Raw genomic sequence first — 14,442 nt, forward strand, 5'->3', positions numbered from 1 at the left:
GCGCGCGGGTTGCCCGGCAACCAGACCTAGCATCAGGAAAGCCTAATTGCAAGCTGTTTTTGATCAGTGTCTCTCTGACACCATTGGTGGACCAGTACACACCCCTGCAAGGTAATTGGATCCTTCCCACATATATACCTGCTTCTGCCTGTCCTTCATTGCTGAGCATAAACTCCTGTTTATGCATTGTGCTCACCGCTGCTGTCTAGTTTTGTCTTGAACTTTGTCTGACCTGTTTGACCCTGCCTGTTACTTGGATTTCTACACTCTCCAGCACTTTGACCCCGGCTTCGTTACTCGACTACTCTACCTTCTATTACCCAGGACCTTGGCTACGAAACTCTACCTACCCGGACTCTCCAACCCTGGAACACGGCAAGTACCCTGACTACCCTGACCTCTCCAACCCTACGACGCGGTACGACTAGGACTACGCATTCCGGACAGGACTGCGTGGTTGTGGGTCGGTGCCTATCAATCCCCACCTCAGCCCCGCGGTCTTCCGTCCTGTTTGTGGTGAGCGCAGCGTGACACAACGTCGCCCAAAACCTAAACACAACTTTTCCAAATGGCGACGGACGGCGACTGGTGACGTCATTGGTCGTGTCGCCGTCGCCGGCATTATAAGCGCGGCCTTAGAGAGGAGGGGGAGAGAGAATTAGAGAGAAGGGGGGCGAGTTAGATAGGAAAGGGAGGAGAGAGAGGGGGTTTATGAGAGTGATTGAAGGGGGCCTTTAAAAAATATTTGCAGAGGGGCCCATAAATTATATTTACACCTCTGTTAAGCATGTACAGTAGGTGACTCCCTGCAATCGTTTGTATGTTATGTCCTGCTTCTTCGACCCACTAACGATTAGGCTGCTATTGAGAAAGGAAGTAGAAGAATTGCATGATCACAAAATTTCTCTGTATTTCTGCTTCAATGTACACCTATTTGTAGAATAGTGTGTAGTCAGGATATGGGCTTTGCATTACCTCTTTATGGGTCAGCATTGGCGTATGAAAGTACAGTACGTGTCCATTGCAGTGTGCACCATTGTGCTTCGGTGTGTTTGCATCAGTTGATTATGTAAGGGTCCATGTGTGTGTCTGGCTTATCAGTCAGCAAGAGAGTGGAGAGAGTGAATGGGGTAGGAGGGGAGAGTGAGAATGTTGGGGTGAGAGAAGATGTATACAAAAGATTCACACATACAGTTACAAATTACAGTATTGTTTTCCCTTGGTTCTTTAAATAAAAATTGAGGGGGTGGGGGGGATCCAGTTGGTGGAACTTACCCCAGGCACAAAAATGCCTAGTTCCTCCTCTGATCATCACTATCATTTTTACAGAAGGTCTCTGGAGACACATTAAGTTGTGCTAAGTTTCAGTTACATAGGCCCTGAAGGCCCAGAAGGCAATATAAAAGCAGTATGAAAACTTGTGTTGATTAATGTTCTTGAAAATATCTATAATATTCATGCTTGCATTTTAGTATTGAAACTACAAAATTGAGTAACTCAGAAACAGTAGAAGCAACAAAAGCAACATTTATTTGACAGTTTGAAAGTCGGTGAGAAAAACAGCAGCTGATGCAAATAACCCTTTGCCCACAAAATTAGTTCACAGTGATAGGTCAGTTCCTGCCACTTACTTGTTCATTTCCTCTCCGTTCCCAGCAGCAAAATAAAAGCTCTTGATTTGCGGGTGACTGATCTTTATAGCACTTCAGGAAGAAATTAAACAACACATAGACACAAAAAAGGACAAATTAGATCAAGTGCGGAAGTCATTTTGCTACATATGCAAATTAAGGGTGCCTAGCAATCACTTGCATGGTCATGTTGCTTATTTTTAAAACTATAGAGTTACTTACTCAGCCAAGAGTTAACAAGCTAACATCTCTATATAGCATATGTCACGAAAAAAAAATCAGTGGTGCAGAATCACAACCCCACAAATTATAGATTAACCGGGCCTTTAAACTAAAAATCAAGTGTGCAGATGGGAAAATGGCCTTCTCCTACTATACCAATCCAACTGGTTTGTCTTCTACATTTAATAATCCTGAAATTTGGCACACATTTTGGAGCTAACGTTTTTACCATGTACATTACAGCCCCTGCTATGCATTTCTGATAAACATATGTAGTGTTGCTGCCACTCATCTACCATTGGCTTAGGGGCTAATTCAATATACTAGAGACCTTAGCTTTGTTCCTTGATTTTCAGCTCCAATTTTTATATTGAAAGCATTGAATTGAAGTTGGACACTCAGACTTACAGTAATACAGTCAGGATCCTAAAAATCAGAATGCATGAGTATCATGTTTTATCTTTGTCTATTTTTCGCTCCTTTGTTGTCAGATTAAGCAGGGATAGAAGAGTGATTATAGGAAGTTACTAAATATGGTTTAAGTCCAAAAAGGCAGGGCTGTTTTTGTGGTGTTACTGTCCATTACTCTGTATCAGCACCTCTGTTTCCCCTGCTGCAAGTTTTTCTCCTGCTTGGTGTGGGGGCAGTCACTGCACACAGCCAATCCCTCCCATCCCTGCCTGTTTCCCCGACCCTGCCTGTTTCCCCGCCCCCCACGTGTCTGAGCAGAGCAGGTCCAGACTAAGGCTTCGTCCATGGTTCTTGCTGGCGTGCGGAGGCGCGCTGAGGCTGAGGGAAAGCGGGTGCTTTCCCTGGCCTTAGACAGCGCGCCGTCCGTGGGCGGGCCAGTGACGTCATGGAGCTGGTTCGCCCTCATTGGGCGAACCGCTCACGTGACTGGCCCTGTGCTCCGGCAAGCACGAAGATTTAAAATTTTCCAAAGACCTACGCTTCCGCGCGCTTGCAGAAGCGTAGGCGAGCCCCTACTAAAGCCGCTCTCATTGCGGCTGTAGGGGCTCAGTGCCGAGCGGAAGCGCGCCTCAGCGCGCCTCCGCCCGCAAGCACTAAACATGGACGCGGCCTAAACCAGTGCAGTCATGTGTGTGCGTGTCTCTTTCTGCGTGTGTCTGCATGTGTGTTTTACCTCTGGATACACCCCTTCCCCCTAAGCCCCAACCCCCTGCAGGCCTCTTTTTCTGCTCCCCTCTGCAAAAAGCTTTCAATAACTTTGAAACAGACTGCAATGTGACAAATGTGATAGTGATAGATTTTTTATTTTAATTGTAGCCAGGTCACCCTTTGCCCCCTGCGTCCTCCCTCGGAGCCTCCGTGGCCAGGACCGAAGGCGGGTACTGCCGCTGGGAAGCGGCAGACCCGACGGCCATTCCCAAAGGTGGGGGCCGAGCAGGGAGCGCACCGGAGTGCAGGAGATCTCCGGCGGCTCTCGCACAGGGCGCCGCCATGTCGCACCGGTTCGCGCATGCGCAGTAAGCTCCCGGCGGGCCAACAGAGTCACGCATGCGCAGGACTAGGTAGGGAGTTGAGACAGCTCTTAGAGGGTCGCGCGAGGGCAGGAAAGAGTCGCGCGAGAGTAGGGACAGTGAGAGAGAGGTTGCCGCGGCCATTAGGGGTTAGTGCAGGCGTAGGGAAGGCGCGCACGCGGCCCCAATGTAAGTACAGCCTCCACGGGACTACAACTCCCATGAGGCTTAGGGCCAAGCACACCAAGTGCATCAGTGTGGCCAATGAGGGCCAAGGATCTGCAGAAGCAAAGGATACATTTTGCGGGCTGGCAGCACGTTGGGGAGTCAGAGTCAGGAGCAGCCTAGAGAAGGAGGTAGGGTGCAGGAGTCAGGGACTCCCTGCACTAGGCCAGCGGCCCTAAGGTCCAAGTTAGCCCTAATTCCCCACAAGGTTAGTGAGTGTTGCCAGGGATAGCCTCAGGTTAGGGACCCTGTCACTTGCTGTAGTTAGAGCTGGGGAATAGAAAGGGACAAGTGGGCTGAGTGTTAGTCTGCAGAGCGTTGCTGCAGGATTTAGGTGAGGCAAGCGACGTGAGACAACTGGGGGGTTCATAGCGGTAACCAGTCCGGGGAGCCATAGCCCAGGTCCACGTTGCGCGTAGTATGAGGCAACTGGGGGGTTCATAGCGGTAACCAATCCGGGGAGCCATGGCCCAGGGCCCGTGTTATGAGTAGGGTGGGTGCAGGGACCTACCTGCATAGGATAGGCACCCCGCAGGCCCTAGGAGTTTTCCTTAAGCCACCTAAGGTTGCTGTGCTATAGGGACGGCCTATAGTACAGTGTGTGTCACGTTGTTATAGTGTTAGGCAGGGACTCAGCGGACGCTGCGGTTCCAGTTAAGGAGTTCAGGCCCAAGTCGGGGCCACAGAGAATAACGCAAGGTTGGGATCAGACGGATTCATCGCACGTCTGACCCTTTGTGAAGTGTTGACCCGAGCACCGGAGTGCTCGGCAGGTATCATACAGTCATAAGTGCACCAACGGGCCCTTAGTGTAATTGTGACTGCGCAGTCACCCATTGCTTCTCTCTGCAAGAGTGCGGGACATTGGGTGGGACTCTATGGACACTGGGTGGGATCACCTGGTGTTGGGAGAGCGTCCTGCGTGACGCAGTGGTAAGTGTCTCCTCTAGAGAGGGACACCGGTTATGTTGGTATTGTCATGATATGTGTTATCTTATGTTCCTAAGTAAATAGTATTAGTTATTTACATCACCGTGTATGTGATTATTGTGATTGTCCTGCGAGGAACCACTCCCCCTATGGTAGGAGCCATCGCAGGTGGAGGCGCTGAATTGAGTAAGTGGTTACCCCTAGTAGATAGTGCCCCAGGTTCCCCGTGGCGGAAGCTCAGCTCTCCTGAGAGCCAACAGGTAATGCACCACACCTATGGTAACATTGTATGTTCCCTTTCACCCCACACTATATCTGCGATTGGGGTGGGGAATACCCGTTACATAATACACATAGCTTTTACAGTTATTAACACTAAACATCCCCATTAGTAATGGAGTTTATAAAGAAGGAGCTATTGGTATAATAATAAGCACCCCTTTATTTTATGAGGCTGGTAATGGCTGTAGTAATAGAATGAGGTAGTAGAGAACAGGCAAGTTTAGCTACTACTGTATATGCATGTCTGTGTGTTTTTAGTTACTGAGGGAGGTGGGTTATGTGTATTGGGGGTTATTATGCATATTGGGGAGGGGGAGTTATGTGTATTAGGGGGTTAGTATGTGTATTGGGGAGTGGGGGTTTTTGAGTGTGGGGGAGAGAGGTGGGTGTGAGGGAGAGGGGTGGGGGAGAGAGAAAGGTGGGATGAGGGAGAGAGAGGAATCGGGGGTGGGAGAAAAACGGGTGGGGGTGTGGGAGAGAGAATGGTGGTGGTGTGAGAGAGAAAGAGGTCCAGTGGACACTTTAGTCCTGGGTCCTGGGAAATCTGTCAACGGACCTGAGTATCATCACCTCCTTTTTTACAAAAAAAAACCACAGCAAAAAGCTATACCTATCTCTGGGGCAGATTCATCAAGCGGCAGTGTGGGATATCAAACTTGATCCAGCATTATCTGCCATTTGACTTCAATAGCAGTTAACACTGATGAATACCGACGTACTGTATGTGCATAAAGTGACTAAAAATGAAGATGAAATATTAATGTTTTATGGTATTTGTCTGTTATATAAATTTAATGCACTATGCACTTCTACTCACAATTGTGATGCTTCTACTTCAGTATGGTCTTATTTGTCTATTATTAATTTAAAAAGTAGATAAATAATATTAATACTGGAAAATAACCCCCATTTTCAAAGATCATTTCAAAGCAGCAGTCTGTGATGATCGACTTTTCATTACATTTTATTTTTTTGACTCGAGATGTCTTTCCAAAGCTCTTTTATTTCCTGATGCCTCGTTCAGGAGATATAAAAGTTTGAATAATATGTACTGTCCCGGCAAGCTTCATTCTAAAGCTTGCCGGGTGCATAGCGGGCTAACCGCGGGGCTGCTCTCCGTTTAAAACGGAGTTTCCCGCGCGGCGGCCGCTTCAATAGATAAGCGCTAATGGCGCTTTCTATTGAAAGCGCATGGCGCTTACTATTGAAAGCGCCCGAGGCGCGGGAAAACCGGCCGAAAACGGCCGAAGACAGCCGAAGATAGCCGTGCGCTGCCCGCAGCTGTTTTTAAACTGCGGCGGCAGCCGCATTAGTTTGAAACCGGCCGCCACTGTATCTGGAAGGTTGAAATGAAGCTCTCCCCAGAGCCATAGCAGACTACACATTGCCATGGTAACCTCCAACACTAGAGATTAGGGCAATTATGTTCTGCTTTAAATTGCTATCAGTATAGAAAGAAAAGGAGTGGCTCAGTAAGTAAAGGCACTGACTGGTCCTAGTGGTCTATTTGATCGCCATCCAGATATTATCTGAGGGACTATTTAGGTCCATACAAATTAATTATGATGTATAGAGTGCAATAATTGGGGTACTTTGGATCTTCGAGTCAACTCTGTGTACCTTGTTATACTCCACATGCACCTTACTTATTTTTATAAAGGTTCTATATATATTAGGACGATAATAGGTGAGCGGTATATCTCAAGTTATATCTCGTAGCAACAAGCCAGGAAGTGCTTTTTATACAGACAACTTCAGTATTGCTCTGGTGCAACAATTCTTAAATTCTGCACTGACCATTCAAAATAATTTCATGTTTTGATAAATACTGTACATCTGCTAATCTCTTTGTCACAGCACAGAAATACAGTAATGGGAATGTTTGACTGGGCTAGACAGTGTACTGTAATTTATAATCTAAGCATTTTTTGTCAAATAAAGTTTTTAATAATATGAGATATATGTTGGCTATCAAGGTGCAGGCATTAAAACAAGATTTCAAAAGAGGGAGTGTAGTGAGATCACAAAATATTGGACACTACCGTACGGAAACTCGCATTCAAATCGATCCCCACTATTGAACTTTAAATAGCTTTTGCTGATTAGTGAACCTGCTACTACCCCTTAAAGGCAAAGAGCAAGTCAGTGACTAGCTGCTGCTCTGCTATTGTAGGTAACCTCTTTTAATCAGAAATGCTATTGTTAGTGGCAGTGTGTTAGTTTAGAGAAACCAGTAAAAAGGAGGAGAAACGTTGCATGGACCATGAGAAAATGATCTGTGGTTTTCTATGCCAGTAACTCTCAACCCTCCCTTCTGAGATTACCCATACACACAGGGCTATCATATCATTTCTAGCTGGGTTTTTTTTAGTGGCCAGTGTCGGTTCAATAAGAAAAAAGTGAAATATTTTTTTGTTAAAATAACACTGATTATAGCTAATAATTGGTATACTTTAGTACAGGGGTGCGCAAACTGGGGGGCGTCAGATATACTGCGGTGGGCGTGACATTTACAGAGGCCCCACCCTCTTCCCAAAGGCATTTAAATGAAATGCAGGGGGAGCGGCGAAGGCGCCTCTGTAACTTCACTTACCTTGGCTCAGACGACTTCTGGCAAAACGTCGCCATGGCAATTCAGCGGCAAATGACGCCGTGGGGTCATGTGACACCACTTTGCCATGGCAACATGACATCAGAACGCTGGAACCAAGTTAAAGAGGGGGAGCGTGCAGAGGGAGGGGGTAGAGTTGGCAGGAGGCGGAGGGGAAAAAGATTGTGCACCCTGCCTTAATAAGCAAGGTTTCCCCAATATATATAGTGGTTCCCAGCATTCAATATGAAAAAACAGACACAAGTGTCAATAGGAGGATAAGAACGATATATTCAAGAGTAATACAGATCAAAAGCCAACCCTAATGGGGGCGAGGAAGGTATTTAGCATAGAACTAATGGGTAAACAATAGGTGAAAAATGGAGAGGGGTAGGGGGATGGAGGAAATATATAAGGAACAAAACAGAATAAAAAACAAGAGGGGGAGGGAAAGAGGAAAAAATGGACAACGTATAACAAACGATCAGGTCGAGGTAATAAAATATAAGGGGGCAACGTTTCGGGGACTACAGCGCTTCTTCTTCAGGCCCGTTCCCACAGACTAGTATAGTCTGTGGTACTTCCCTGAATGGTATACCTCCACCCAAACACACCTCTCAAATTACCAACGTATAATGAGAAAAAGAACAATCGAGTGCATGCAGATGCGTTGTGCGCCGCGGGGGAACAGCTCGGCGTGAGAGAGTTAGGACGTTGAGGGAGCGGGGAAACGGGGCAGGGGGCCGCCGTGGGGCCAGAGGTGACGGGGACCCGCTGAGAGGCGTGTGTCCCCTGATCCGTTACAATATGATTCTGGGAGCTAACATTACCATTATAGGTTGCATAGTTATATAGTAGATGTTGAAAAAATACATTTTCCATCAAGTTCCCCCTATGCTAAAATTAGACAACAAATACTATATCCAATATTTGTACTTACCGTAAGTATATTGATCCAGAGAAAGGCAAACAAAAAAACCCCAGTGAAATATCTAATGATATCTCAGAAGGTGAAAAAAATGCCTTCCCAACTCGAAAAATTGGCAATCAGATTACTTCCTGGATCAACATTCTTCTCATGTTTACTTATTTGATATATCCCTGTACAACTTTCCTTTCGAAAAATATCTCCAACCTTTTTTTGAAGATATCTATTGTATCTGCCATCACAGTCTCAATGGGTAATGAATTCCACATTTTAATTGCCCTTTCTGTAAAGAACCATTTCCTTTGTTGCTGGTGAAATCTCCTTTCCTCCAACCTTAAGGAATGACCCTGTGTCGTCTGCACTGCCCTTGGTATGAATAGTTATTTTGAAAGCTTCTTGTATTATCCCCGAATACAAAACTAGATTATAACATTTTAGCAGCAAAGTCTTATTGAACATGGAAAAAATCTACTTACAATACAACATAATTCTACTGATATGCAAATAAGACATTTTTAAAGGGGGCCTGAAAATGGCTAACTTGATTTTCCAAATATTGCTTTATAATGAAGTCTTATTCACTAAAATTGATGCTGCATTATTTTCTTATTTGTCACAAATTAGCTTGAAGCAGTATGTTAACAGGAAAAATGGATAAAGGCAGAGCCTGCCAACAATAATAGGAGGAGGCTCACATTTAGAAAAAATAGCAAATATTTATTTAAGGATCATACCCCCTAGATAGTACTAACGCACTTACGCGTTTCTTTTAGAGACCTTTGTCATCTTCAAGACATAAATGAACAGCTTCATGATCATAATTCGTAAATTGACCCCCAGGCTTTTTTTGGCCGTATGGGTTCTGGTTTCAAAAGAAAATCTAATTTCTATCCCACCTTTGTTAAAGGAAGTGCCATAGCCACTTTTGAGAAATGGTAGAAAGAGATATCTCCATTTTGGCAAAAGGTTGCAATTCAATGTATGTAATGAATCTCAAAAGAATAACTTAAGCAAAAGTGAAAGCAAAGCGTTGAAAGCACTTAAAGCTAATAACCAACTGATCATCAAAAATGCAGACAAGGGGGGGGGGGGCAGTGGTAGTAAAGCATAGGAGCGACTACCACAAGGAGGCTTTACGCCAAGTTGAGGATACTCTCTCCTATGCTGTACTGCCATCTGACCCAACCCTTTCCTTCATGTCTGACCTTATGGGACTCCTACATGAAGGAAAGATCTTTGGAGTCATTAAGGAGAATTAGATGGATTTTCTCTATAACCCATTCCCCATCACGGCTGTGTTCCACCATCTCGCAAAGATCCATAAAACGTTGGTCTCCCCTTCTGGGAGACCAATTATTTCCAGCATAGGATCTTTGGGAGATGGTCTGTCATGGTACCTGGATCATTTCTTGCAGCCCCTGGCTAGATTTCTCCCTTCCAACAGTTTGGATAGTGGGGATCTTATCAAATCAAATAAAAAGTATATAATGGAAACGGAATTTCTTATGGATGTCTATGGAAGTGACTTCGTTATACACAATCATCGAGCACCTCCTTGGGGTGGCAGCTGCACGATATTTTCTACAACTTTCTGATTTATCAGTTTCACAAACCACCTTTATTTTAGACTCAATGCACTTTCTCTTAACACATAACTATTTTATGTTTGACGGTGTTTACTATCTCCAGACACGTGGAATGGCAATGGGTTCCAGCTTTGCCCCCTCCTATGCTAACTTGTTCTGGGGCTGGTGGGAGTTGTTCCACGTGTTTGGAGATAGGAACCCTTATAGAGATCACATTATATTTTATCGTTGCTTTATTGATGTTTTGATCTTTATTTGGGAGGGTGATGTCACGTCACTATTATTATTTATAGATTTATTAAATAATAATTAATATAATATTCGTTTCACTCACACCTTCGACTATCAAAACGTACGATATTTAGATCTATTATTATATGTTGATCTTTCTCTCAAAATACATACTGATATCTTTCATAAGGAGAATTCCAGGAATACTTATTTAAGAGCAGACAGCTGCCACCCTAGGAACCATATTAACAGTATTCCTAAGGGACAATTTATAAGAGCTTAAAGAAACTGCTCAAACGAAGAAGATTTCCAAAAACAGTTAGAAGAACTGTATGATAGATTTCTAGCCAGGGGTTACAGATCGGATGATTTGTTTACTGCTGGGGGAGAGGTTAATAATCTGAATAAAGATATACTACGTGTTAGAAAACTCAAGAAGACCACTACTCCCAAGGGCCCATTGTTTATTACCCAATTTAGCTGGCAGGCTAACCAAATTAAGCCAATGTTGGAAAAACATTGGGATATCGTGGGCCTGCCCTAACCTGGTCTTCAGGATGGCGAAAACCATTTCCAATTCCCATTCACCCAGTTTGTTCTCTTCTCAGATTCCTAGGTCTACTCAATTGACCAGAGGGTCATATAGATGTGGCTCTTGCAAAGTCTGTAAACTAATGACACCATCAAAAAAAATTCAATCCACGGTCACTAATGAAATTTATCAGATTAATAACTTCATAAATTGTAAAACAGCATTTGTTATTTACCTCCTCATCTGTGGCTGTGGGAAACAGTACGTGGGGCAGACAATGAGATGCTTAAATGTACGAGTTATGGAGCATGTAAGGCTCATTAACCTTAAAGATACTATACATCCGGTCCCAAAGCACTGTTCACACTGTAGCAGAGGAAATAGTAAATATCTCAAATTTTGTGGAATTTAATTCATTTCCCACACATCAGCGGAGGTTATCGGACGAAGAGGCTTGACCAGAGGGAGGCTTACTGGATATTCATTTTGAAAACCCAGGTCCCGTCTAGTCTCAATACAGATTGGGACCTGGGACATTTCTGGGACATTCCCTCTGTTCTGCAATTTGGATATGTAACTGCTTCCATATTTGATAAATAAGGTTTTTTTTTAATAATTAAATTCATGTTTCTTGGAATTATTACCAATTAGCTATGTTATTCTTCAAAAGTCATGTGATTGATATATATAATCGTTATAGTCATTTATTATTATTAATTTAGTAGAACACAGTTCTCATACATTATTATTTTTTATTTAATCTGATTGTTGGTAATCTCTTTATTTATATTCTTGATTTTTTTTTATCCTTGCATAGATATTCTGATTCATTTTTGAATGGTTTATTATAGTATATTATTACATCTTTTTATTCATGGATATCAATAATCAAGCATATATTGACTCCTTGATATGTTGTAATTGTGTACACAATATCATTATGTACTATGTTTTTTGTCCTGTTTATTTTGTTTTTCATATATTTTTGAATGTTGTGTTTCACATTACCTTGTTGTTTTTAATATTTTTTCTGGCATTTATGGTTCGTATTTCCATTCAAGCTTACTGGTTGTTAAGCTGACTGGTGTAGTTGCTCGTGTTTACGAGCAAGTGCGTGCCCCCGAATGCAGTGTGCTCTATGGGAATGGGCAGGGAACGTTGCGCTTTCGCCGATCCTACAGTATCCTTAAGCTCGTCCATGTAGAAATCATCTATTAAAGTTACTATTGTTCAAGTTTTGAGGCATTCAATCAGAGCCAATGTGAGCTCCAGGTACGGAGAAGCACTGAGCTCATTGGACGGCGACGCATGACGTCACCCAATGGCGCGCAAGCAGCATTGTATTTAAATGCCATTTTATTTGTATTAAAATTTCACCTTGATAAAGGGCATACGGGCTGAAACGCGTAGGTGCGTTAGCAATATCTAGGGGGTCTGTTATGATCCTTCAATAAATATTTAATATTTTTCTAAATGTGAGCCTCCTCCTAGTATTGTTGGCAGTGCTCTGCCTTTTTCCATTTTTCCTGTTTACTTACCTTGTGGGTAGAATTTGCACGCCGTTGGATCCGCAGCATGGATTTCTTGGAAAGGAGAGGACAAAGGACACCTATTGAGAGAGTTACCTCAGCCTTGATTCCTCATTATGCCTTTACTATTCCATTTGTGGACATACTATGTACTCATTAATGTGCTTAGAACACTGGCAGCACTAGGTAATAGTCCCCTGTTCCCTAAATATGGGATGCTGATAAACTCCACATAATCTACATGGAATCCTATTGCGGAGTTCTTAATATAGTATAAGGACATAATTAATCCTTGACGCACCGGTCTTCTATTGTCTCTGAAGCAGTATGTGATACTGTACCTGTGCTTTTTAAAACTAATTTGTTGGCCTATGTTTACAAACTAATTAAAAATAAAGAAGGGTCAAAGTGTATTAGCTTCAAAAGAAGAATCAAAAAATGGTACAAAAAATACCTGTAGTGCCAGATTTATCAAAGAAAGAAATTCCCTTGAAATCAATGGAAAATGTGTACAATACACTTTCCCATATTTTTTCCCTACTATTGCAGCAAGGAGTCATTGATACATAATGCACACAGTATCTTTAATAATGAATAAGTTGCTACAATGTGTAAGGAAAATGTTCCTCAAAACGGGTGTGCAAACTTTTTTTCTTTGCGCCCCCTGCCTGCTCTTCCCCCCCACCCCTCTTACCGGCATTCTCTCCGGCATCATTTGACGTCACAACGACATGTGACGTCGCGTTGCCATTTGACGTCGTGTTGTCATGGTGACGTGTCGCCAGAAGCCAGCTGAGAGCAGGTAAGATGGAACTAGAGGCCCCTCACACTCCCCCAGCATTTAAATCTCACGCTCCCCAGTTTGCGCACCCCAGCCTTAAGGAACTGATTGCACCAAGAAATGTTCATGATGATGCGGGCCTTTCTCAAGTTCTGCATTCAGGAACGAAACATTGATCTTTTAATACATTTGGAAGGGGAAATGCATGTGATCGTTGTGCTGGAATGTAGCAATTCCACCCAGGCTTTCAGCCTGCTTAATTAGTAAATGTCTTTTGTGAAATTCTCCTCCTCTAAACTACATGTTCCAAGTTAGGTTAGTAAAGCCAATGTTCCATTTCAACCTACTGCACCGACACACTTTATTCGAGCAAATACCCGGTATGTACCTGGCAGATACCTGGAATGCGCCACTCCTAACCTCTGACAAGCCCCGCTGCATTTGCCTTCCCAGCCTGGGTTCATGCCTGGCTGATGGGCGGCTGATCTGTTAAATGATAATGATTAGGATTTAATAGGCTGCAATGCTTCGCGTGTCTACCAGATGGCATAAATTCATGAATTGTAATGCAGTTTATATATATATACTGTGCAGTATTGCAGCCAGCGGGAATAAAATGCTTCAATCCCTGCTTGGAAAATAACTCAATGTACTCGGGCAGAAAACAGTCACAAACCTCAATACACCCGGGTATACCCGAATTCGTGGGACTAGCCAAGCTCGAATAAAGTGTGTCGCCAGTGTATCATTACAGTACCTATATATACACGTGACAAATCCATTAAGGAGTCTGCATCAGTGTCTACCATCAATCTAAAGACTGAGTAAATCACATAGTCGAGAGTGTTTAAGTCTGCATCTTCTCCACAGGATTTTTTTGAGATGTTTATTTTTGTGTCTTCCCGCTCTGGCACCGGGCAAAACAGGTGCCCGCTGGACAGATAAAGGGTCAGGGCTCGGCGGTCAAAGCTTTAATTGGTGACCATGCGGCCATGTTTGTATTCCGGTGGCCATGTTTGTATTCTGGTGGCCATGTTTGTATTCCAGTGGCCATGTTTAACACAAACACACTACAAATACCTGGGAAACCATGGATTTCCAAATGTTGGGTGAATTAGCTCCAGAGGGACCCACCAGTTCATGTAAGATTAAAAAAATGAGGGGGGGGGGGGCTGATGATTTAAACAGAAGATCTTTGTCTAGTTCATACTATACTTTATTTAAAAAATATATATTAACCCCTTGTTTTTGACATTAGTTCTGTACTTGACTGTGATTTACTCTAAATACAATTCATGCCGTTTATCGAAACCAAACTATTACTTACTGCTTTTTTTTGCACTCGATTGCAGGGTTCACAATGAAGTCTGGCAGATTGATGAATCCTTCCGCTTTTTCAGCCTGCAAAAGAAATATTCGCATTTTGCTTAAAACTCTACAATGTAACTTCATAGACATCAAATCAATGAAAAGTCAATTGGAGATGTTAAAATA

At 43.4% G+C, this 14,442-nt stretch overlaps 1 protein-coding gene across 8 annotated transcripts in view; it reads right to left on the reverse strand.

Annotated features, from left to right (window-relative positions):
• The window catches only part of IPCEF1 (interaction protein for cytohesin exchange factors 1), a 246,559-nt gene that overhangs the window by 46,094 nt on the left and 186,023 nt on the right, over positions 1-14,442 (reverse strand). For 7 of the 8 annotated variants that reach the window (XR_012801047.1, XM_075596933.1, XM_075596935.1 and 4 more), the window contains 2 exons: positions 14,276-14,349; positions 1,632-1,703 (listed from right to left, as the gene is read on the reverse strand). Coding sequence is in view for 7 of the 8 variants with exons in the window: in XM_075596933.1 (XP_075453048.1) it covers positions 1,632-1,703; positions 14,276-14,349 (146 nt within the window). In the remaining variant the exon portion in view is untranslated. The remainder of the gene's footprint in view (positions 1-1,631; positions 1,704-14,275; positions 14,350-14,442) is intronic. The other variant, XM_075596936.1, reaches the window with a different exon arrangement.

Source organism: Ascaphus truei, chromosome 4 (assembly GCF_040206685.1).
Source record: "Ascaphus truei isolate aAscTru1 chromosome 4, aAscTru1.hap1, whole genome shotgun sequence".
Taxonomy (NCBI): domain Eukaryota; kingdom Metazoa; phylum Chordata; class Amphibia; order Anura; family Ascaphidae; genus Ascaphus; species Ascaphus truei.